Source organism: Oncorhynchus keta, chromosome 16, assembly GCF_023373465.1.
Source record: "Oncorhynchus keta strain PuntledgeMale-10-30-2019 chromosome 16, Oket_V2, whole genome shotgun sequence".
Lineage (NCBI taxonomy): Eukaryota > Metazoa > Chordata > Actinopteri > Salmoniformes > Salmonidae > Oncorhynchus > Oncorhynchus keta.
In genome coordinates this window covers 1,435,190-1,457,060 of record NC_068436.1, presented here as the reverse complement: position 1 = coordinate 1,457,060, position 21,871 = coordinate 1,435,190, and the positions used below count along the sequence as shown (strand labels likewise).

Sequence of the window (21,871 nt, the reverse complement as noted above, 5' to 3'; positions counted from 1 at the left end):
TTACTCTGGACCCTGATCTCTCTTTTGAAGAACATATCAAGACCATTTCAAGGACAGCTTTTTTCCATCTATGTAAAATTGCACAAATCAGAAACTTTCTGGCCAAAAATGATGCAGAAAAATTAATCCATGCTTTTGTCACTTCTAGGTTAGACTACTGCAATGCTCTACTTTCCGACTACCCGGATAAAGCACTAAATAAACTTCAGTTGGTGCTAAATACGGCTGCTAGAATCCTGACTATAACCAAAAAAATGGATCATATTACTCCAGTGCTAGCCTCTCTACACTGGCTTCCTGTCAAAGCAAGGGCTGATTTCAAGGTTTTACTGCTAACCTACAAAGCATTACATGGGCTTGCTCCTACCTATCTCTCTGATTTGGTCCTGCCGTACATACCTACACGTACGCTACGGTCACAAGACGCAGGCCTCCTAATTGTCCCTAGAATTTCTAAGCAAACAGCTGGAGGCAGGGCTTTCTCCTATAGAGCTCCATTTTTATGGAACGGTCTGCCTACTTATGTCAGAGACGCAAACTCGGTCTCAACCTTTAAGTCTTTACTGAAGACTCATCTCTTCAGTGGGTCATATGATTGAGTGTAGTCTGGCCCAGGAGTGGGAAGGTGAACGGAAAGGCTCTGGAGCAACGAACCGCCCTTGCTGTCTCTGCCTGGCCGGTTCCCCTCTTTCCACTGGGATTATCTGCCTCTAACCCTATTACAGGGGCTGAGTCACTGGCTTACTGGGGCTCTCTCATGCCGTCCCTGGAAGGGGTGCGTCACCTGAATGGGTTGATTCACTGATTTGGTCATCCTGTCTGGGTTGGCGCCCCCCCTTGGGTTGTGCCATGGCGGAGATCTTTGTGGGCTATACTCAGCCTTGTCTCAGGATGGTAAGTTGGTGGTTGAAGATATCCCTCTAGTGGTGTGGGGGCTGTGCTTTGGAAAAGTGGGTGGGGTTATATCCTTCCTGTTTGGCCCTGTCCGGGGGTGTCCTCGGATGGGGCCACAGTGTCTCCTGACCCCTCCTGTCTCAGCCTCCAGTATTTATGCTGCAGTAGTTTATGTGTCCCCCCGACACAGGGTCAGGGGTCAGTTTGTTATATCTGGAGTACTTCTACTGTCCTATTCAGTGTCCTGTGTGAATCTAAGTGTGCGTTCTCTAATTCTCTCCTTCTCTCTTTCTTTCTACCTCTCGGAGGACCTGAGCCCTAGGACCATGCCCCAGGACGACCTGACATGATGACTCCTTGCTGTCCCCAGTCCACCTGGCCGTGCTGCTGCTCCAGTTTCAACTGACCAGAGCCCTAGGACCATGCCCCAGGACTACCTGACATGATGACTCCTTGATGTCCCCATTCCACCTGGCCGTGCTGCTGCTCCAGTTTCAACTGTTTTGCCTTATTATTATTATTCGACCATGCTGGTCATTTATGAACATTTTAACATCTTGGCCATGTTCTGTTATAATCTCCACCCGGCACAGCCAGAAGAGGACTGGCCACCCCACATAGCCTGGTTCCTCTCTAGGTTTCTTCCTAGGTTTTGGCCTTTCTAGGGAGTTTTTCCTAGCCACCGTGCTTCTACACCTGCATTGCTTGCTGTTTGGGGTTTTAGGCTGGGTTTCTGTACAGCACTTTGAGATATCAGCTGATGTACGAAGGGCTATATAAATACATTTGATTTGATTTAAATTTGATTTATCATGGTTTAGGGAAGACCCAGATGCAGACAGTGTCGAAGTAACAAAAGTTTATTACTAGAACAGGGGGCAGGCAAAACAACAGGTCAAGGGCAGGCAGAGGTCAGTAATCCAGATCAGAGTCAAACAATCCCATGCCATAATTAGATAGTGAAAAAACACATCCATCTCTATCATAATTTCTATAAACAATAAAATATAATTTACCAACATTTCTGAAAATGGATATATAGCATTTTGGAATTAAACTCTTCGTGAAAATGAGTGAAAATATAGGAAGAATATTTGCAACCATGATTTCAAACCATCTACTACAACACTTAAACCTATTTTTCTAAGCAGTAGGCTGAACAGTTTATTTTCATTTTTATTTCATGCCAACATCAAAACAAATCATAGAAGTCAATGTCATACTTGATCTACACTGTACTCCCTCCCCTTGCTTCATTTGAAATGCATCCAACCTGATACAGTCAAATGGGGGATGTTAGCATTATCTCCGTAAACTCAACTCTCTATGCTCCTCTTCAGGCATGAGCAAATCATCCATTGGATAATGACCATCGTCACCTATATCTTGGATGAAATACTCCTCACTGTCACAGGCAGTGCTGTGGACACCCTGCTGGCAGTCTGTAGCTTGGCTCTGGTGTCTCTCCTCACTCTCACTGGTATCACTCTCTTTACTGTCACTGGTATTGCTGCTATCACTGGTCTCACTAGTGTCACTGCTCTCGCTACTTTCACTGCTTTCGCTACTATCACTGGTATCCTTGATGTTACTTGTGTCTCTTATGTCAAAGTTAACAGTACTGACGTCACTGGTAACAGTACTGACATTACCAGTGACAGCACTGACGTCACTGGTATCAATGCTGACACTGGTCTCACTGAGAGAATCAGAGGCTTTGAGGAAGCTCTCTACCAATGCCAAGGCTGCATTGCTCTGAACTGTATCGCCAGGCTGGCTGTGGTTGGTTGTCAAAGTGGTGGGAGAGAGTGTGCTCTGTTTCACTGCTCCTTGATTAGTGGGTAGGTCCAGCTGCCCTTTGACCTCAGAGCTGCTGTTGTCCTCTGCACTCAAGACTCGGACGGCAAACACTCGGATCCAATTCTAGAGAAGTGGACAAGACACAGATGGGTGAAATAAAGGTTGGTTGTCATCAGTTCATACAGAATGGTAATCCTTAATTTGAAATCAAATCAAACTTTGCTGATAACATGCGTCGAATATGACTGTACAGTGAACCTTTCCCAACGATGCAGAGTTTAAAAAATAGCAACTAACACAAGCGGAATAAAATCAAATACACAAGAATGGAGCTACAGTGCATTCGGAAAGTATTCAGACCCCCTTGACTTTTTCCACATTTTGTTACATTACATTATTATAACATGTATTAAGTCAATTTTCTTCTCATCAATCTACACACAATACCCCATAATGACAAAGCGAAAACAGGTTTTTCGATTTCTTTTTGCAAATGTATAAAAAAACAACAACAGAAATATCACATTTACATAAGTCTTCAGACCCTTTACTCAGTACTTTGTTGAAGCATCTTTGGCAGCTATTACAGCCTAGAGTCTTTTTGAGTATGACGCTACAAGCTTGGAACACCTGTATTTGGGGAGTTTCTCACATTCTTCTCTGCAGATCCTCTCAAGCTCTGTCAGGTTGGATGGGAGCGTTGCTGCACAGCTATTTTCAGGTCTCTCCAGAGATGCTAGATCTGATTAAAGTCAGGGCTCTGGATGGGTCACTCAAGGACATTCAGAGACTTGTCCCAAAGCCACTCCTGTGTTGTCTTGGCTGTGTGCTTAGGGTTGTTGTCCTATTGGAAGGTGAACCTTCGCCCCAGTCTGAGGTCCTGAGTGCTCTGAAGCAGGTTTTCATCAAGGATTTCTCTGAACTGTGCTTCGTTCATGTTTCCCTCAATACTGACGAGTCTCCCAGTCCCTGCCGCTGAATAACATCCCCACAGCATGATGCTGTCACCACCATGCTTCACTGTAGGGTATGGTGCCAGGTTTCCTCCAGATGTAACTGTCACGCCTGCTCCCGCCTTTCATTACGCACACCTGTCACCATCATTACGCGCATCGGCTCTCATTGGACTCACCTGAACTCCTTCACGTTTTGATTGCATTCCCTATATCTGTCTGTTTTCTCTGTTTCATCTCCATGTCAGCATTATTGTTGTTTCCGTTTCCACTGTCCAGACGCTGTCCGTATTCTGTTCCTGTCTGTGGTTTTTAAATGTTCACTCCCTGTGCCTGCATCTCGTCTCCAGCGGCAATCCTTAGTGTGACGCTTGGCATTCAGGCCAAAGAATTTTGGTTTAATCAGACCAGAGAATATTATTTCTCATGGTCTGAGAGTCCTTCAGGTGCCTTTTGGCAAACTCCAAGTGGGCTTTCATGTGCCTTTTACTGTGGAGTGGCACAGCTGTCTAAGGTGCAGCAGTTTAAGGCACTACCTCTCAGTGCTAGATGTGTCACTACAGACCCTGATTCGATCCTGGGCTGTATCACGTCTGGCTGTGATTGGGAGTCCCATAGGGAAGCACACAATTGGCCCAGCGACGGCCTTGTTAGGGTTTGGCCATCGTTGTAAATACGAATTTGTTCTTAACTGACTTGCCAAGTTAAATAAAGGTTCAACTAAAAAAATGAAAATAAAAAGTGTGACTTCTGTCTGCCCAGTCTACCATAATGGCCTGATTGGTGGAGTGCTGCAGAGATGGTTGTCCTCCTGGAAGGTTCTCCCATCTCCATAGAGGAACTCTGGAGCTCTGTCAGAGTGGCCATCAGGTTATTTTACACCTCCCTGACCAAGGCCCTTCTCACCTGATTGCTCAGTTTGGCCGGGCGGCCAGCTCTAGGAAGAATCTTGGTGATTCCAAACATCTTTCATTTAAGAATGATGGAGGCCATTGTGTTCTTGGGAACCTTCATTGTTGCTGAAATGGTACCCTTATGGTACCCTTCCCGAGATCTGTGCCTCGACACAATCCTGTCTCGGAGCTCTACGGACAATTCCTTCAAACTCATGGCTTGGTTTTTGCTCTGACATGCACTGTCAACTGTGGGACCTTACATAGACAGGTGTGTGACTTTAAAAAAGAATGTCCAGTTAATTGAATTTACCACAGGTGGAAACATCTCAAGGATGATCCAATGGAAACAGGATGCATCTGAGCTCAATTTCGAGTCTCATCGCAAAGGGTCTGAATACTTATAAGGTATTTCTGTCATCTTGTGTTATTTTGTATAGATTGATGAGGAAAATGTTTTATTTAATCCATTTTAGAATAAGGCTGTAATGTAACAAAATATGGAAAAAGTCAAGGGTTCTGAATACTTTCAGAATGCACGGTATATACTGGGAGTACTAGTACCAGATCAATGTGCACAGCTACGAGGTACTTGAGGTAGATACTGTACGTACGTGAAGGCAGGGTAAAGTGACTAGGCATCCAGATAGATAATAATAAGAGTAAAATAAAGAAAAGAGTACCAGCAGCAAATTATGAGTGTAAAAGTGTGTGTGTGAATGTGCGTGCGTGTATGTATGTTTGTGTTGTGTCGGTATGCGTGTGTGTGTTATGTGTGTGTGTGTGTGTGCGTGTGTGTGCATGCGTATGCATTTCAATGTTTGAAGGTGTGAGAGATTTGTATAGGAGTGACAGTGAAGTGCGTGTGATTAAATGTGTGTATATGGTGTCAATGTATAGTGTAGTGAGTGTGCGTAGGGTCAGTGCAAGATAGAGTCAGTGCAGATTGTTTGGGTACCATTCATTGGCTATTTTAGCAGTCTGGCTATTTAACACACAGGAGGTTGGTGGCTCCTTAATTGAGGAGCACGGGCTCATGGCAATGGCTGGAGTGGAAATATTGGAATGGTATCAAATACATCAAACACATGGATTCCAGGCGTTTGATGCCATTCCGTTCACTTCGTTCCATACATTATTATGAGCTGTACTTCCCTAAGCAGCCTCCTGTGATTTTAGCAGTCTTATGTCATGGGGGTAGAAGCTTTCTTGAAGCCTGATGGTCCCAGAACCGATGCTCCGGTACCGTTTGCCAGACGGTAGCAGGGTGAAGAGTCTGGCTTGAGTGGCTGGAGACTTTGGCAATTTTTTGAGCCTTCCTCTGATGAGCTAGTAGATTGTGAATGACTCGTAAGCACATACTGTATGTCGTAAGTGCTCTGTGCAGACTAAATATAAATGTCAAACTAAGATTTTGACAGTCACTGACACAACAGGACACAGGATACTATGACAAGTGCAAGACGAACCTTTCGAATGTTTTCTTCACTGCCTTGGCTGTTGTCTCTTGTATCCCCAATAGCATTGGAGTCAGTCTGCTGAAACAAACCAACAGAAGATACAGTAAATGCAACCATCGTCGTTTTCCTGACATGTTGTAAATTGATTGCATCTTTCTCCTTTTATTGTCTTGATATGCACTCTGTGAAATGATGTAAATCTGAGGATCTTTACCCTGTCCTCCAGTGATTGGCTCGCACTCTCCAAAGAATGGCTCTCGGAAGACTGTGTGAAGGGGAACAGATTGCAACAAAATGGACCAAGGAGGTATTTTTCAATGTATTTATTTTTTGTATCGACTAACAGCCCTAGTATTTGCACAACCAGAACAACTCACATTAAATACAACACTACAGTTTACTGTAGAATACTACAATACTTACTATAGCATTCTACAGTAAACTGTAGGATACTGTAGAATACTATACTACACACTATAGTGTCCCTCAATCATTTCTAGTACTTACTATACAACATTGTAGTCTACTGTAGAATACTATAGTAAATACTACAGTATTATCTGCAAAAAAAGCTCCGTAGTAAATACTACAGTAATGTCTACAAAAACACCACAGTGTGCGAAATACTGCACTTTTTATATTACAGTATTTCATTTGCATTTACTCTGCCCATTCCCCTCCCCATATAGCAATTTATGCCACGCATAAGTGAGAAACCTACATGCCAAGTATAGAACATATATTGCGTTCTCTTCAGGGTATAGAAAAGAGCAGAAGCTCTGAACTATCTGTTCAGACCCCAGTCCTACCTACGTACAGGTTATGGAAAATGTGCTCTTTTAGTATTTCTCCAGTAGGTTTCCTGAAGGAGAAAGCCTCCACTTCTATGTCAAAGATAATAAAACTAAAACACTATAGTAAATACTATATTACTATCCGCAAAAACACAACAGTAAATACTACAGTATACTACAGTCTGCAAAAACACTATAGTAAATACTACAGTACTGTATACTACAATCTGCAAAAACACTACATTAATTACTATAGTATATACTACAGTTTTCTTTTACTACAGTGTTTGTACTATATTTTACTGTGAATACTACAGTATACTACAGTAAAAACTACAGTGAATAATATAGTATTTATACCATAGTATACTTAAGCAATAAGGCCCGGGGGGGTGTGGTATATGACCAATATAACATGGCTAAGGGGTGTTCTTATGCAGGATGCGACTCGGAGTGGCTAGATACAGCCCTTAGCCGTGGTATAATGGCCATGTACTGTAAACCCTGTGGTGTCTTATTCCTATTATAAACTTGTTACCAATGTATTTAAAGCAGTAAAAATATAAGTTTTGTCATACTCTGCTATACCACGGCTGTCAGCCAATCAGCATTCAGGGCTCGAACCACCCAGTTAATAATATAGTATTTTCAAGTGGGAAGGATAATACTGGAGTAGGAATACTGTTGTTGTCACTCACCTCTGAATTGGATTCCAATGATTCGGACTCAGACTCTGAACTCTGAAACGCAATTTAACACAGATTGAACATTAAAGATTAGAGCCACTTGATAAAGGAGAACAGCGTATGTATCAAGCGTCTCAGAGTATGCTGATCTATGATCAGTTTTGTCTTGTAGATCCTAATGAATAAGGTTACATGGACAATGGGGACTACTGCTCTGAAACGCTGTGTAAATACGCCCCCCAGATATATTTAGGCATTGCTTGTAATGTCAATACATTTGAGCAGCCTTTAAAAAAAAAGATGAACTTACTTGGTCCTCTGAGGTACTTTCTTCTGAGCTCTATAAGAAAAGAGATGTGGGTTATTATAAACATTTGTATGTATTACAAATAATAAGCATAGTACATGTATGTCTTGTTCATGCAAGTAATTATAAAGTGTAACGGATATGTGTTCGATAAAGACCTATTCTGATTTTCGCCACTGCACTTACAACTTACAACATTTTAATATTATTCCATTCAACCCACCTTGAGCTCCGAAGTGTCACTTTGATGCGGAGATTGTGAGGCGGATGAACTCAACCTTTGCGTTTGAGTCTGAAACACAATGCCAGCAGAAAACCGCAATGCATTTAATGACAACCTGTGTGCCAGCAACAACAATCATCATGCTTATTTCAAATCTTAACAAGTCCACCATTGCCCCAAAAAACTAATTGTAGGGTTAAATATGGGTGTATACAGTGCAATGACCTCTACCTTGACTACAATCTAAACTTGAGGTTTGGCACAGGAGTGAGGAACTACCGTAACTGTCAGCTTTTCTGACTTGGACTGTGGTGGAGGTCGACAACGTGATTGCAGTCAACAGGCTTGCATTTGTGTGCATTTTTCAGACCCATACCCCAACACAACAATCAAACTGCAGATACATTTGATTGCTTTCTTTTGATAGCACTTACCATGTTTGATGATTCCAGTTTGCTCTGCTCCAAAATAGCTTTGTACAGAATCTGTCAAAAGAAACAAATACAGTAGGAGAACACAAAATAATACAAAAGTCTGACGTGTTAAATCTATATCAACTCACCATTTACATTTTTTTTATTGTGAATGAATTAAGATTGTTCAATAAAAAACAAGGGTACTTACTGGGTTGGCATAAACCGCTCCAACCAAGCAGAAAATCACTATTGTAATCTTCATTCTACAATGAACACAGAATATTAACATGGTTGATTTGAGTAACTGTGGATTGATGCATTAGGCCTACTGGAATTATTTTTTGTATTTCTAATAACATGTATCAAGCGTCTGAATAAAACCATCAATAGTTTGTCCTAGGTGTGCTGTTAAAAGGAAAGCATAAAAATGTTGCCACCCCAAACAAGTGAGACAGTTGCAGTTCAATTCATTTCCCACATGCAGATTTTTCATTTACATTTGAAATACTATAGCTATATCCACTCTATATACTACAACTATATACACTTTAGTGTATAAATTCTGTGCTAAACCTGTGTATTGTGTATGTGTTGAAATCAACCATGGTCCTTTACCTTTTCCCCAGTTCCACCAGAATCAGATGTTTGTAGCTGTAAACCCAACTCTGCCAATAGTCCGTGTACTGTGTACGGTAGTAGTTTGGAACGCCAGGCACTACTATCCCACTGGATGTTGAGACCAAAAGAGAGGGATTAAGTGGATGTGGTGAGTTGAGGAGACAGACAGGGCTATATACTAACCAGAACCCTCAATTAACATGATCGCCTCACTTCCTCCCAGCCAACTCAGCTTCACCACACGTTTTGTGAAAGTGCATGGGTGCCGGATACCGAACGCACACACACACCACACGTGATTACAAGAGCATGACCACATCGGCCACACCATCTCCTCCACCTTCAGGGCCTTCTACATCTCCATGGCCTCATCTTCATTTTCGACTACAGGATCTTCATCACGGCCTGGACCTTGTACCACAAACAGAGCCAACAACCACAATTACCTCAGTAGCTACCGCGTCACACAAATGCTTCACTAGGACTGCTTTCGATGGCTATGTCTGGACTGATTGTTAATCGGCAAGTAAACAATGTATTAAAGATGCTATGCTAAACCATAGAAAATGTCAACATTTTGGGGGAATAAAAGAGGTTTTCATTTGTACTTGTAGATTGTATTTATCCAGAGCAGTATTAGAGAAGAGTATATAACAGATCATTGACAGAATGTTACCAGTGGTGTAGTGGAGGGTAAATGCACACAAATGCTGTTCATGCAAATTATTTTGCACATGCGTGTACCTACCTTTTGCAGAAAAATGCATTGAACGTAAAGTGAACATTACTTTACTCACACTGACTGGCGATCAGTGTTTACCCACATATTTTTAGTTGAGAATGCATTTAGTTGACAATATGGTTTTCATCTTTCGTCTTTTGTTAATGAAAACATCAATAATAAAACACCATTGCAATTAGTCTTAATGTTTTAGAGTAGGCTATACAATTGCCATTTTGAATGGAGAAATACAATTACACTAAGAGTGCAGGATTGAAGAGCAGATATTGCTCATGACATGGTTGCACCATAAGCCTTTAAGTCTCTGAGATTTCATGTACCATCCTCCATGCATATTGAGTTACACCTGCCTGGGTCGAGTCTCCAATACAACCAAGGTCAGGACATTTTAAAACATAGGTGAACGGAAAGATAAAAAGATATTGTGGTGTAGCTGTTCTTACACCGATCAAAAAATATAAACGCAACATGCGTATATTGTTTTTATATTTATTAAGGGTCCCCATTAGCTGCTGCCAAGGCTGCAGCTACTCTTTCTGGCGTCCAGCAACATTAAGACAGTTGTATACAGTTTAAAATATTACATGACATGACATTTCCTACCACTTTACCAAATACATTTAGTGTGTTTCCTCAGGCTACTCCTCCACTATCACATATTTACAATACAACATCTCATGTGTGTAGAGTGTGTGTCTTATCATGTATAAAGAGTTGGTCCCATGTTTCCTGAGCTAAAATAAACAATCCCAGAAAATGTCCATACCACAACAAAAAAAAAACGTTTTTCTAAAAAATTTGGTGAACACATTTGTTTACATCACTGTTAGTGAGCATTTCTCCTTTGTGAAAATAATCCATCCACCTGACAGATTTCTGCATAGTGTACCTTTAATTTAGAGTACATATTCATTAGCATACCTCTCATTTAATTGAGGATACACTGACTCATTAATGTTATTACATGAATATAAACATACCATTGATCTGCATCTCTGAGGGAAATACACGACATGGCCACCACGTAATATGGAGTTGGTCCTCCCCGTTGTTATAACAACCTCGAATCTTCTGGGAAAGCTTTCCACTAGATGTTGGAACATTGCTGCGAGGACTTGCTTCCATTCAGCCACAAGAGCATTAGTGAGGTCAGGCACTGATGTTGGGCAATTAGGCCTGGCTCGCAGTCGGCGTTCCAATTCATCCCCAAAGGTGTTGAGGTCAGGCTCTGTGCAGGCCAGTCAAGTTCTTCCACACCGATTTCAACAAACCATTTCTGTATGGACCTCTCTTTGTTCAAGGAGGCACTGACATAATGAAACAGGAAAGGGCCTTTCCCAAACTATTCCCACAAAGTTGCCTAGAATGTCATTGTATGCTGTAGCCTTAAGATTTCCCTTCTCTGGAACCATGAAAAACAGCCCCAGACCATTATTCCTCGACCACCAATCTTTACAGTTGGCACTATGCATTGGGGCAGGTAGCGTTCTCCTGGCATTCGTCAAACCCATATTCGTCTGTCGGACTGCCAGATGGTGAAGCGTGATTAATCACTCCAGAAAACGTGTTTCCACTGCTCCAGAGTCCAATGACGGCGATGTTTACACCACTCGAAAATGAAAAGCTCCCAAAAAACAAAAAATGAAGCTCCCAAAAAACAGTTTTCGTGCTATAGTTGCGTCCAGAGGCAGTTTGGATCTGGGTAGTGAGTGCTTCAACTGAGGACAGACGATTTTTACACGCTACTCACTTCAGCATTTGTGGTCCCGTTCTGTGAGCTCCTAGACAATTCCGCTTCACAATAACACAACTTTCAGTTGACCGGGGCAGCTCTAGCAGGGCATAAATTTGACGAACTGACTTGTTGGAAAGGTGGCATCCTATGATGATGCCATGTTGAAAGTCACTGAGCTTTTCAGTAAGGCCATTCTACTGCCAATGTTTGTCTATGGAGATTGCATTGAAGTGTGCTCAATTGTATACACCTGTCAGCAACAGGTGTGGCTGAAATAGCCGAATCCACTAGTTGGAAGAGGTGTCCACATACCATTGGCCATGTAGTGTATCTGTTTGGTTCTCTGAGAGGATAGTATTATTTCATATACCGTATTCATTGCTTGCACTCATGTTAGCACTGCCCCAGATGATAATAAAGCATGGCCTGGGACTAGTCCTCATGGTTTATATAAGAAACCCCATTTATTTAATGTGAAATATTTCACTTTTCTGTGTAGTTTACATATTTACTTATTTTTGGGAGATATAATTCAGCATGGAAAGATGAATCAGATATTCAAAGTATTCAACATGTCTTTAGATGTATTGATTTACAAAGCAAAAGACCATGAACATAAATTAAACTAATGAACCAATGACCTTGCCTTGCCTTCTGCATGACATAACAGCTGTTACCTAGCAACATCCCACCTGTTTAAGGGATTAGAGCAGGTAGTCAAGTGGCCTCACAGATATCACTGATAAGGTTGGAGGGGTTTACTTAATCCCAGTCGAGCACATGGGCAGCGGTATAAAAGTGAATGGAGGGAGCAATAGGGTCTACACACTGAACACTGACCAGGCTTCCACCAAGATACACAACATACGCAGGTAATGCTTTTCCCGTTCACTGTGTTGTGTTTCCAATGTATTGTTTCACTGCTGTGTTTTGTGTTTATGAGTTTTCAACTTCTGAGATGAATATGCTGGTTTTGAATGGTTTTATTCACGTTTCCTGTCAGGATATTGCCACCCGTCACTAAAATGTGCTTGTTGAAATCAACTGGACTATCCCTCATCCTGTCCGCACTTCTAGTCATCGCAGACTCTTATCCAAACAGTGACAAGACAAACAGTAAGTTTTACATTTCAATAACTGTTTTTGTTGATAGTTTATGTGTTCTGGGAACAACATGAGCAGTGAGTTCTGCAGTGAGTTCTGTTGTCATTACAGAGAGAGAGAGAGAGAGAGAATATAAATTGGTATACTACCTCCTTATTCCCAAACGGTGTGTTTACAAGGAAGAGAGCCACACATTTGGTGATGAATAGTGCACCAAGCTCAAGATCAGACTATTCAATAGATTCTCAATGAATGTATGTCATTATCTTCACAGTGGGCTGTGAGGAATGCACACTGAAGCCGAACACAATCTTCCCCAACATCATGCAGTGTACAGGCTGCTGCTTCTCCAGAGCTTATCCAACCCCACTACGGTCCAAGCAAACCATGCTGGTCCCCAAGAACATCACCTCTGAAGCCACATGCTGCGTTGCAAAAGAAGGGGAAAGGGTAAGACAATATTTAGCTAATAAAGTAGTTGGGATTGATATTCTCTACTACCGAAAGTTTGATCATCTGACCTGACGACATTCCTAGTGTAACGCACATAACGTCTAATTTACGTCATTTAACGACAACTCCAATTAACCTGAATGTTTTATTTTATTTTAAACCGCCTCTCTTTCACTTGATTCTTTCTCTCCTTCTCCTCTCTCAGGTCACCACCAAGGATGGCTTCCCGGTGACGAACCACACAGAGTGTCACTGCAGCACCTGTTATTACCATAAATCATAAAATGTCTGTACGGGCTGGAAATCTCCTTGTTGTAGAAGTAAAAGCTTGGCAAAAGATCATGTATTTTGCACAACTTATTCCTGAAGTTCCTTGTGTTTTAAGAGAAATCACATATTAGGAAATCATTGTGATCCACAAAATATAATATTCTACGGATAATATTTATTGTGCTCTTATGGTAGCAATGTATTCCTGTACTGTGTTAATCAATGTAGACTTTACTGTATGAATTGAATACTGATTAAAATGCCAATTAACAGTGATTGCATCACTTCCTCCTAGCCAACTCAGCTTCATCACTGTATTGGTGTCGGATGCTGAATGCACACACACACACACACACACACACACACACACACACACACACACACACACACACACACACACACACACACACACACACACACACACACACACACACACACACACGCACGCACACACACAGGCACGCACACACACAAACACATGCGTGCTTCCAAGAGTTACTCCATTCAGTCTTTCTCCTTCTACCTCCTCCCCCTCACTGACTTAAGTCAATATAATTTAGGATGCTAAACTATAGGGTGGGCAGCTTCTTGTAAAAACAAGCGTGCCCACTCCTGGAACGGAAGACGGAAGGTCAAATAAGAACATGTCTCTTTTCTGTGAAACTATATTCCATTTCCTCAAAGAAATACAGTAAATACACACTGAACATACATAGATCATCATTCCAGCCATGAGCCTGTCCTCCTCATTTCTCCCATCACTGAGCCTAGTAAGTGAGTGAAAATGTAACTTTCAGTCAGTGTGGATGATAGGGTGGATTATACATTCATACTTGTTGTTAAGATGAGGATACCAAAAGCGTTATACATATCTCAACATTTTTGGACAGACAATTTTGCTGTGTATTGTGTATTGTTTTCTTTCTGGATGTCAGTAGTACATTATTTAACGCTTATAATATGAGTCATACACAGTAATATGATGGATATGAGTGGAAATCTTATGCTATAAACATAGCACAGTCTGTCTTAATGCTGACGACAGTCACTTTCCTCTAGAAGCTCATGTAATAAATTGTTTCCTGGATATCCATATTTGGCTCATCCTAAATTGGCCTATGGAATTCCATGTGTGTGGGGAGGGGACTGATTCTCAGAACAGTGCACTATTCTGGGAGAGAGCCTTTTGTCTCTCACCACACCATGGGTGTGTGTTTGTGGGAGTTCAAGCATATGTGTGTGTCCGGCTGTGGCTTGTGTAGGCAACGTGGTTTAGTTTATGGTGGTGGTGGGGGGGTGTAACATGTGGCTGAAGGCAAAAAACCCACAGCTCACAAAATCTATTTTATTTTGGTCTCTTTGGTAAACAACCTAATTAAACATTTTAGCTAAAAACATGTCGGCACATGCCCTTTGGAAACAGTTCTCTTATTGTAAGAATCCATTTTTACCCATGTAGATGACCTGTATTGACCAACCCCATTTTGAGAGAAATCAATTTGATCTTTTTTACAAGCCCCAAAACTATCACATATTGATAGTTGCCGCTATCACCAAATGAAGATTGCACAAAACTAATTGCTGAATTATATGAAATGGGATGTAAAGGAAACTTTCTTAGCGTACCCGCTTACTTTCAGGGTGACTGAGGAACTTGATACATATGGACATCTAGTGGTGCAAAGTGGCAACATCAACACTTCATCCTCGCTATATGAGCCATGTTATAATTCCCTGGTGTGATGCATAGGGTGTTTGCCTTTCACTTTAGCAACCTGGAGTGCTTTCCTGTCCAGCTGTTTGCTACTTTGGCGTCAGAGTGGGATGCGCCTTCCCTGTTCGGAAGGGGGCAGTGTAGCAATCTTTGCTATATTAGCCACGTTAGAATTCTCACAAATTGAGTTAACCCTATTGGCGTGATGTATAGGGAGTTTGCCTTTCACGCCAACTACCCGTGTTCACTCTCCTGCTCCGCTGTTTGTTAAAGTAGGTGTCATACATGAGTTAAAACAAGAGAACAACAACCAGCATAAAGCGGAAGTCCAGCTGTTCTATTGTTAATCTTCAATAGAATGACGTAATACAATTGTTATACGGAATCAACTAGACAAACCTACAATTACACCATACTCGCAAAGTCTAGGGTCTCTATGTTCTAAAAGTTAGGGGTCCAACAAGGGTTCTTCTAAGATCCTAGATGTTTCTCAAAGAACCTTAAATGCCACTAAAAGGTTCTTCTTGGCCACAATAGGGACACAGCCCCATCTGTCTCCGGCGACATCACTCTGCCGCGAGGTGTGTGACCCCTATCTACATGGGTTCAGTTGGGGATGGTACGAGTTGGTCTACATTAGGCCCGGTGGCGATGGTCAGGCAAGTAGTCGCATCAGCGATGGTCAGGTAAGGCCTGATGACAACGGTCAGGTGAGAAGTCGTGGCGGCGACAGTCAGGTGTGGGCTGACAATGGCAATCAGCTGAGGGTTTACGAAGGTTATCAGGTGCGGGCCGACCGCAGCGGTCAGGTGAGTAGTTGCGGCGGCGACAGTCAGGTATGAGCTGATGAAGGTGATCAGATGTAGGCTGACCAGGTAAGTAGTCTCGACTGTCAGGTGTGGGTTGACGATGGCGATCAGTGTAGGCTGACCGCAGCGGTTAGTTGAAGGCTGATGTTTTCGATCAGGTGTAGGCTGATCCCAAGGTTTAAATGAGCTGTTCTCTTATCACGCTGCCTTTGTGACTGCAGTTTATCATCTCTGGTTGTCACCAGCTGTTCCCCGCTTAAGCTGACTTTGATGACGATCTCTAGTCGAAGGTGCGCGTGCTATGGGGGGGCCGGTGAGTTGGCAACCGATGAAGGTGAGGCTCCATCCTCACTGTTGTGGGTCAGCCTGGGAAGAGACTGTTGGGGATCGATTTAAGCGGTTGAATTTAGCTCTTCCGATAGCTCCAGTATCTCCCGTGTCAACTCTACAGTTTCCTCTCCTATCAGCTTCAGGCACATTATGACTGTTTTGAAAGAAGAACCGGTTTCTCTCTCATCTCGTACAGGAGGGTAGCTGGTCTTGTTGCGAGAGTAAAATAATTACACTTACAGCAACCACCACACCGTGTATGTTCAAAACATGAGGAAGCAGTAGTTCCAGTTCATGGTTTCATGAAGATCCACACACACACACACACACACATACAACACCACTCTCTCTGATATTAATTGTGGTTCTGTAAAGAAAAGAGAACTTAGGCTCTAGCACAGTACTGGAAAAATATGCCTATTTGCATGTCAACAAACTATGTGGAGCCAAACAAATGCTTGATGCACAGAGAAACAATAGAGCAATGTAGAAACATCTACACATTATAAAACATAAGCATGAGTGATCTGCAACCGAAAATTAACCTAGCACCACAGACAAATGCTAATCGCTGATAAGCATGCTAAATAGTAATGCATTCTGGATGACAATGCTAATGCTAATGATAGCTAGCAAGTTTAACACAAATGGTACATATTTACAACAGACACGATTTAGCTCCAAACAACAAGACATCAGGATTTTGGAATTTACATTTAGCTGCACATACAATAAAACATCAGAATGAAAAGCAATTATTTCTGAGGTAGAAAAAGCAGGAGAGTAAAACCGGTTGGTCATCAGAATGGAAACTACAGACTGCCTGAAGCCCTGCTTGGTCGGAATTTACACTTAAGTCCCAGCAAAAAAGGCTGCTGATCGGCTAATAAAATTATGATGATTGGCGTGACCTTTTTTTATAAAAAAGAAAAAAAAAGAAAGTTGGGTTCTTGCAAAGGAGATGAGCTGGCCATTTTTACAACTACAGTATGTTCCTATGACATGTATAACACTGTAGACCTTAACTCGACCTGACTGGCGTATACAGTAGGCCTCCCCTTTTTCCTATCGGTCACTCCCAACTCGGGACAAGGCATCGGCTATCACGTTATCCTTGCCTCCTACATGACAAATAACCAGATTATTCGGCTTCAAAGCCAAACTCCAGCGGAACAACCACTGATTGTTAATCTTGAACTTTTCTCCAAGAAAGTGAGCGGATTATGATCTGAATATACAACCAAATCCACGCCCACCCGGGACACATACACTTTAAAGTGCTTAGCGGCCAGTACCAGAACGGCCTTCTTCTGATGGTCAGTCGCAGCAGATGGAAGAAGGGGGAGAGGGAGGGAGAGAGACGCTGCCTCCCACCATCCCCCAGCTCTTCCTCTTTCCGCTCCTCTCTCCACTGACTGACCAAAAAGGAGAAACTGTCTTCCAGCTGATGACGAAATTCAAGTTTTTAACCTTACTTGTATGAAATACTCTTTGATATTAGAAAGACACAAGCCGTTAATAACAATGCAAGTCTATCAATACACTTTGTAGCACAAGTGGATAGGGAGACGACGTTTTATGGCTTATAAAAATGATGAATAAAATGTCGACAGTGCCGAATAAAACCTTAAACATTGACAGACTCATGACAGCAGAACTTTGCTGTATTCGTTGACAGTCTCTCTATAGTCTCTCTTGAAATCTCACACAGTAGAGTCAACTTCGCTGTGACCTCATGGAAGCATCAGACACGGTGATCTGAGCTATCTCATTGGCCAGCGGCAGGCCTATAGGTGTACTTGATTTGCTCTCGGAGCCCACTGAGTATGTAGAGTTTGTACCAGTCAAAATGGTTAAAAATGGGACACTTTGACTACCTGATGGGCAGGGCTGCTGAATCAAGTGGCCCTACAGCAAACAGTGTGAAACAAATACAAAAATAGGAACGTAAAGCTTTATTGTTGGGATTTTTACAGAAGAGTTTGGCGATCGAATAGGAAAGCCTAGGAAAGCCGACCAGTTGATCGAGCTAGACTGGTTGGTAACCACTGTTAATAAGCTTTTCGACCCCAGACAAGTTCTTCTTCAGCAACACAGCCCCTACCCCCACATCACGTGCCTCAGCCGCCAGCTTGAATGGTACTGTGAAATGCGGTGCCCCATACACCGGCTCACATGATAAGATGGCCTTGGCCTGTTCCAGTGCCTGCTCACACTGCTCCGTCCAGCAAACCCCAGCCCCTTTTTTTTCAACAGATTTGTCAGGGGTTCAGTCACTGCTGCGAAGTTGGGTAAAAATATCTGATAGAACCCACTCATTATCAGAACTCTCAACACCTGCTTCCGTGTCTGTGGCACCAGCAAGTCAAGTATGGCCTGGATCTTGGCTGCCCTTGGGCTTCACCTTCCCCAACCCTACCACATGACCCAAAAAGGTCACCTTGGGGTTGTGCAATCTCACACTTACCACCAACCCTGCCCTCTCCAAACACTGGAACCATCCACATATATGGTCCACATACTCTGCTCATGAGTCGCTGTACACTACCACTTCGTCAATGTAAAGGACCACATTGTTCAACCCTGCTGTCACAGTACTCATCAAACGTCGGAATGTGGCTCGGGCATTTTTCATCCCAAACGGAAGAACCTGACACCGATACAAGCCCTCTGGTTTCACAAAGTCAGATACCTCTTTAACATGTTTTGACAGGGACACCTGCCAGTATCCTTTCAGCAAATAAAACTTTGAGACACACTGAGCTTTCCCAATCCGATCAATGTAATCATCCAGCAGGGGAATAAGATACAAATCATTTGTTTTTGTAAGAAGTATTGACATGCTGAATGCACCGAGCTGTCTGTTTAAACCACCAACACACAGCTCGGACACCATTACACCCCTCTTCTATCTCCTGACTCTCCTTGAGCGATGATGCGGGTATCGATCAGAGGGGCCATGGTAGGGTCCTTCCGTTGCTCCTCAACGAAAACCATCCGCTTGAATTGAAAGGGGTCCCGCACCTCCCCTAGCATAGCAAACCCCATTGTCTGCTAACTGGGATGCTGGGTGCTCTCAATCCTTTGAGGGGCCTACCGGTACTTGCTTGGCCTACATTTGAGAGCGAATCACTAAACAGTCTGGGAGTATTCCTTTTGCCTCAAAGCTATCAAACTGATCCCGGAGTCCAGCAACAAAATATCTCGAGGCCACCAAATGAACAGCGTTAGAGAGGTTCAGTCGGAATGCCTGAAGTGCTTGTATTCTTAAAACGTTGGAGTATTGTGTTCCACAAGTTACACTGTAAAGCAATCACCAGTTTATCCAGTTGGGTATAGTGTGTTAGAGAGCCTTGTTACACATGGCCAGAGTGTGATTTTCGTCCTTAGATTATTTTATTATTATCATCTACAAGTCCATGCTAGGTAAAGCTCCGCCTTATCTCACTCAGTTCACTGGTCACGATGGCAACACCCATCCGTAGCACGCGCTCCAGCAGGTGTATCTCACTGATCATCCCTAAAGCCAACACCTCATTTGGCCGCCTTTCGTTCCAGTACTCTGCTGCCTGTGACTGGAACGAATTGCAAAAATCGCTGAAGTTGGAGACTTTTATCTCCCTCACCAACTTCAAACATCAGCTATCCGAGCAGCTAACCGATCGCTGCAGCTGTACATAGTCTATAGGTAAATAGCTCACCCTTTTTCACCTACCTCATTCCCATACTGTTTTTATACTGTTTTTATTTATTTACTTTTCTGCTCTTTTGCACACCAATATCTCTACCTGTACATGCCCATCTGATCATTTATCACTCCAGTGTTAATCTGCAAAATTGTATTATTCGCCTACCTCCTCATGCCTTTTGCACACATTGTATATAGACTGCCCATTTTTTTCTACTGTGTTATTGACTTGCTAATTGTTTACTCCATGTGTAACTCTGTGTTGTCTGTTCACACTGCTATGCTTTATCTTGGCCAGGTCGCAGTTGCAAATGAGAACTTGTTCTCAACTAGCCTACCTGGTTAAATAAAGGTGAAATAAAAAAATAAAATAAAAAATTGTAGAAGAGACTGACTAACATTGGCATAATTGAGCCACAATGCTTTTGTGGCTTGTGCATGGGCAGACCACATCATACCAGAAAGAGTTTTGTGGGTTTCAATTCAACTGTTTTCATTTGGTTGTAAACCTGATGTAACAATCTGCCATCGCCAAGTGGATTTGGGGCAAAAGTTAAATACTGACTGCATGGAAAACAAATATGTGTCAAGGCAGCAGTTTCCAGTATTTACCCCAACCACATTCAGAGTATGTGCAGTGCAAGGCACCCACTCTGCCAATGGGTTGATCTCTCATATGCTTGATTGCAGGCATTTTGGATGTTGTGCCTTTATGTTGCTCAGAAAAGAACCTGTCAGTTTGGGTATTGTTTAAGTTGTTGCTCGTGCTGTTGATTTATTTTCTGTAATTTGATTTTCTGGGCCCCACTCAGGCCACTATCACTTTTCCCCACATTTTCAGTAGGCAGGCTAGCTAGCAAGATGTCATATGCCATATTTGGTAACAGCTTTCTGATTGGATTATGAATGACACATGACTCACACAATTGACCAGTTAATTGTACTTATTTTGCAGTTTATTCTTTTGACTTTTTATTAATAAGTTACCCAATCAAGGCAGGACCCCCAGTTACCCACGTGGGTCCCCCAACTACTCTCCTCCCCCATCTAATGATTAGCAGAGCAGCAGCAGGCAGCAACAGGCTGTCTACAGTCATTGAGAGTGGGCTCTTGAGTCCTGCTGTGGTTGGCAGTTGCAGTAAAAAATAATAATATTATATACAGTTGAAGTCGGAAGTTTACATACACCTTAGCCAAATACATTTAAACTCAGTTTTTCACATTTTCCCTGTCTTAGGTCAGTTAGGATCATCACTTTATTTTAAGAAAGTGAAATGTCAGAATCACATTCCCAGTGGGTCAGAAGTTTACATACATTCAATTAGTATTTGGTAGCATTGCCTTTACATGGTTTAACATGGGTCAAACATTTTGGGTAGCCTTCCACAAGCTTCCCACAATAAGTTGGGTTTTTGGCCTATTCCTCCTGACAGAGCTGGTGTAACTGAATCAGGTTTGTGGGCCTCCTTGCTCGTACATGCTTTTTCAGTTCTGCCCACAAATGTTCTATAGGATTTAGGTCAGGGCTTTGTGATGGCCACTCCAATACCTTGACTTTGTTGTCCTTAAGCCATTTTGCCACAACTTTGGAAGTGTGCTTGGGGTCATTGTCCATTTGGAAGACCCATTTGCGACCAAGCTTTAACTTTCTGACTGATGTCTTGAGATGTTGCTTCAATATATCCACATAATTTCCCTTCCTCATGATGCCATCTATTTTGTGAAGTGCACCAGTCCCTCCCGCAGCAAAGCACCCCCACAACATGATGATGCCACCCCAGTGCTTCACGGTTGGGATGGTGTTATTCGGCTTGCAAGCCTCCCCCTTTTCCCTCCAAACATAACGATAGTCATTATGGCCAAACAGTTCTATTATTGTTTCATCAGACCAGAGGACAATTCTCCAAAAAGTACGATCTTTGTATTCATGTGTAATTGCAAACCATAGTTTGGCTTTTTTTATGGAGGTTTTGTAGCAGTGG

At 42.5% G+C, this 21,871-nt stretch overlaps 2 protein-coding genes and 1 pseudogene across 3 annotated transcripts; 2 read left to right on the top strand and 1 right to left on the bottom strand.

Moving 5' to 3' along the window:
• Nucleotides 1–1,738: 1,738 nt before the first annotated feature.
• On the bottom strand, nucleotides 1,739–9,478 carry scpp1 (secretory calcium-binding phosphoprotein 1). Of its 2 annotated transcripts, none has more exons than XM_035789072.2 (9): nucleotides 9,042–9,478; nucleotides 8,635–8,689; nucleotides 8,445–8,495; nucleotides 8,011–8,079; nucleotides 7,791–7,820; nucleotides 7,493–7,534; nucleotides 6,215–6,265; nucleotides 6,010–6,078; nucleotides 1,739–2,817 (listed from the first exon to the last, which is right to left on the bottom strand). In XM_035789072.2, exons 2-9 carry the CDS (start codon nucleotides 8,686–8,688, stop codon nucleotides 2,197–2,199), a joined length of 987 nt encoding a protein of 328 aa, XP_035644965.1. In that variant the 5' UTR covers nucleotide 8,689; nucleotides 9,042–9,478; the 3' UTR covers nucleotides 1,739–2,196. The 2 variants fall into 2 exon arrangements, with proteins under 2 accessions (XP_035644965.1, XP_035644966.1); XM_035789073.2 differs by having other exon boundaries at nucleotides 6,010–6,075; nucleotides 9,042–9,471.
• On the top strand, nucleotides 6,828–6,880 carry LOC118395692 (uncharacterized; annotated as a pseudogene).
• Nucleotides 9,479–12,234: 2,756 nt separating the features above from the next.
• On the top strand, nucleotides 12,235–13,624 carry LOC118395337 (glycoprotein hormones alpha chain 2). Its single transcript, XM_035789071.2, has 4 exons — nucleotides 12,235–12,393; nucleotides 12,525–12,637; nucleotides 12,900–13,075; nucleotides 13,284–13,624. The coding sequence occupies exons 1-4, from the start codon at nucleotides 12,302–12,304 to the stop codon at nucleotides 13,359–13,361; spliced, it is 459 nt and encodes a 152-aa protein (XP_035644964.1). The 5' UTR covers nucleotides 12,235–12,301; the 3' UTR covers nucleotides 13,362–13,624.
• Nucleotides 13,625–21,871: the final 8,247 nt, after the last annotated feature.

Coding starts and splice junctions, on each gene's coding strand:
- scpp1 (XM_035789072.2), bottom strand. CDS start 8,688: ATGAAGATTACAATAGTGATTTTCTGCTTGGTTGGAGCGGTTTATGCC. Junction 7,821..8,010: donor GTGACACTTCGGAGCTCAAG/GTGGGTTGAATG, acceptor CTTTTCTTATAG/AGCTCAGAAGAAAGTACCTC. Junction 7,535..7,790: donor AAAGTACCTCAGAGGACCAA/GTAAGTTCATCT, acceptor ATTGCGTTTCAG/AGTTCAGAGTCTGAGTCCGA.
- LOC118395337 (XM_035789071.2), top strand. CDS start 12,302: ATGGGCAGCGGTATAAAAGTGAATGGAGGGAGCAATAGGGTCTACACA. Junction 12,394..12,524: donor AAGATACACAACATACGCAG/GTAATGCTTTTC, acceptor GTTTCCTGTCAG/GATATTGCCACCCGTCACTA. Junction 13,076..13,283: donor TTGCAAAAGAAGGGGAAAGG/GTAAGACAATAT, acceptor CTCCTCTCTCAG/GTCACCACCAAGGATGGCTT.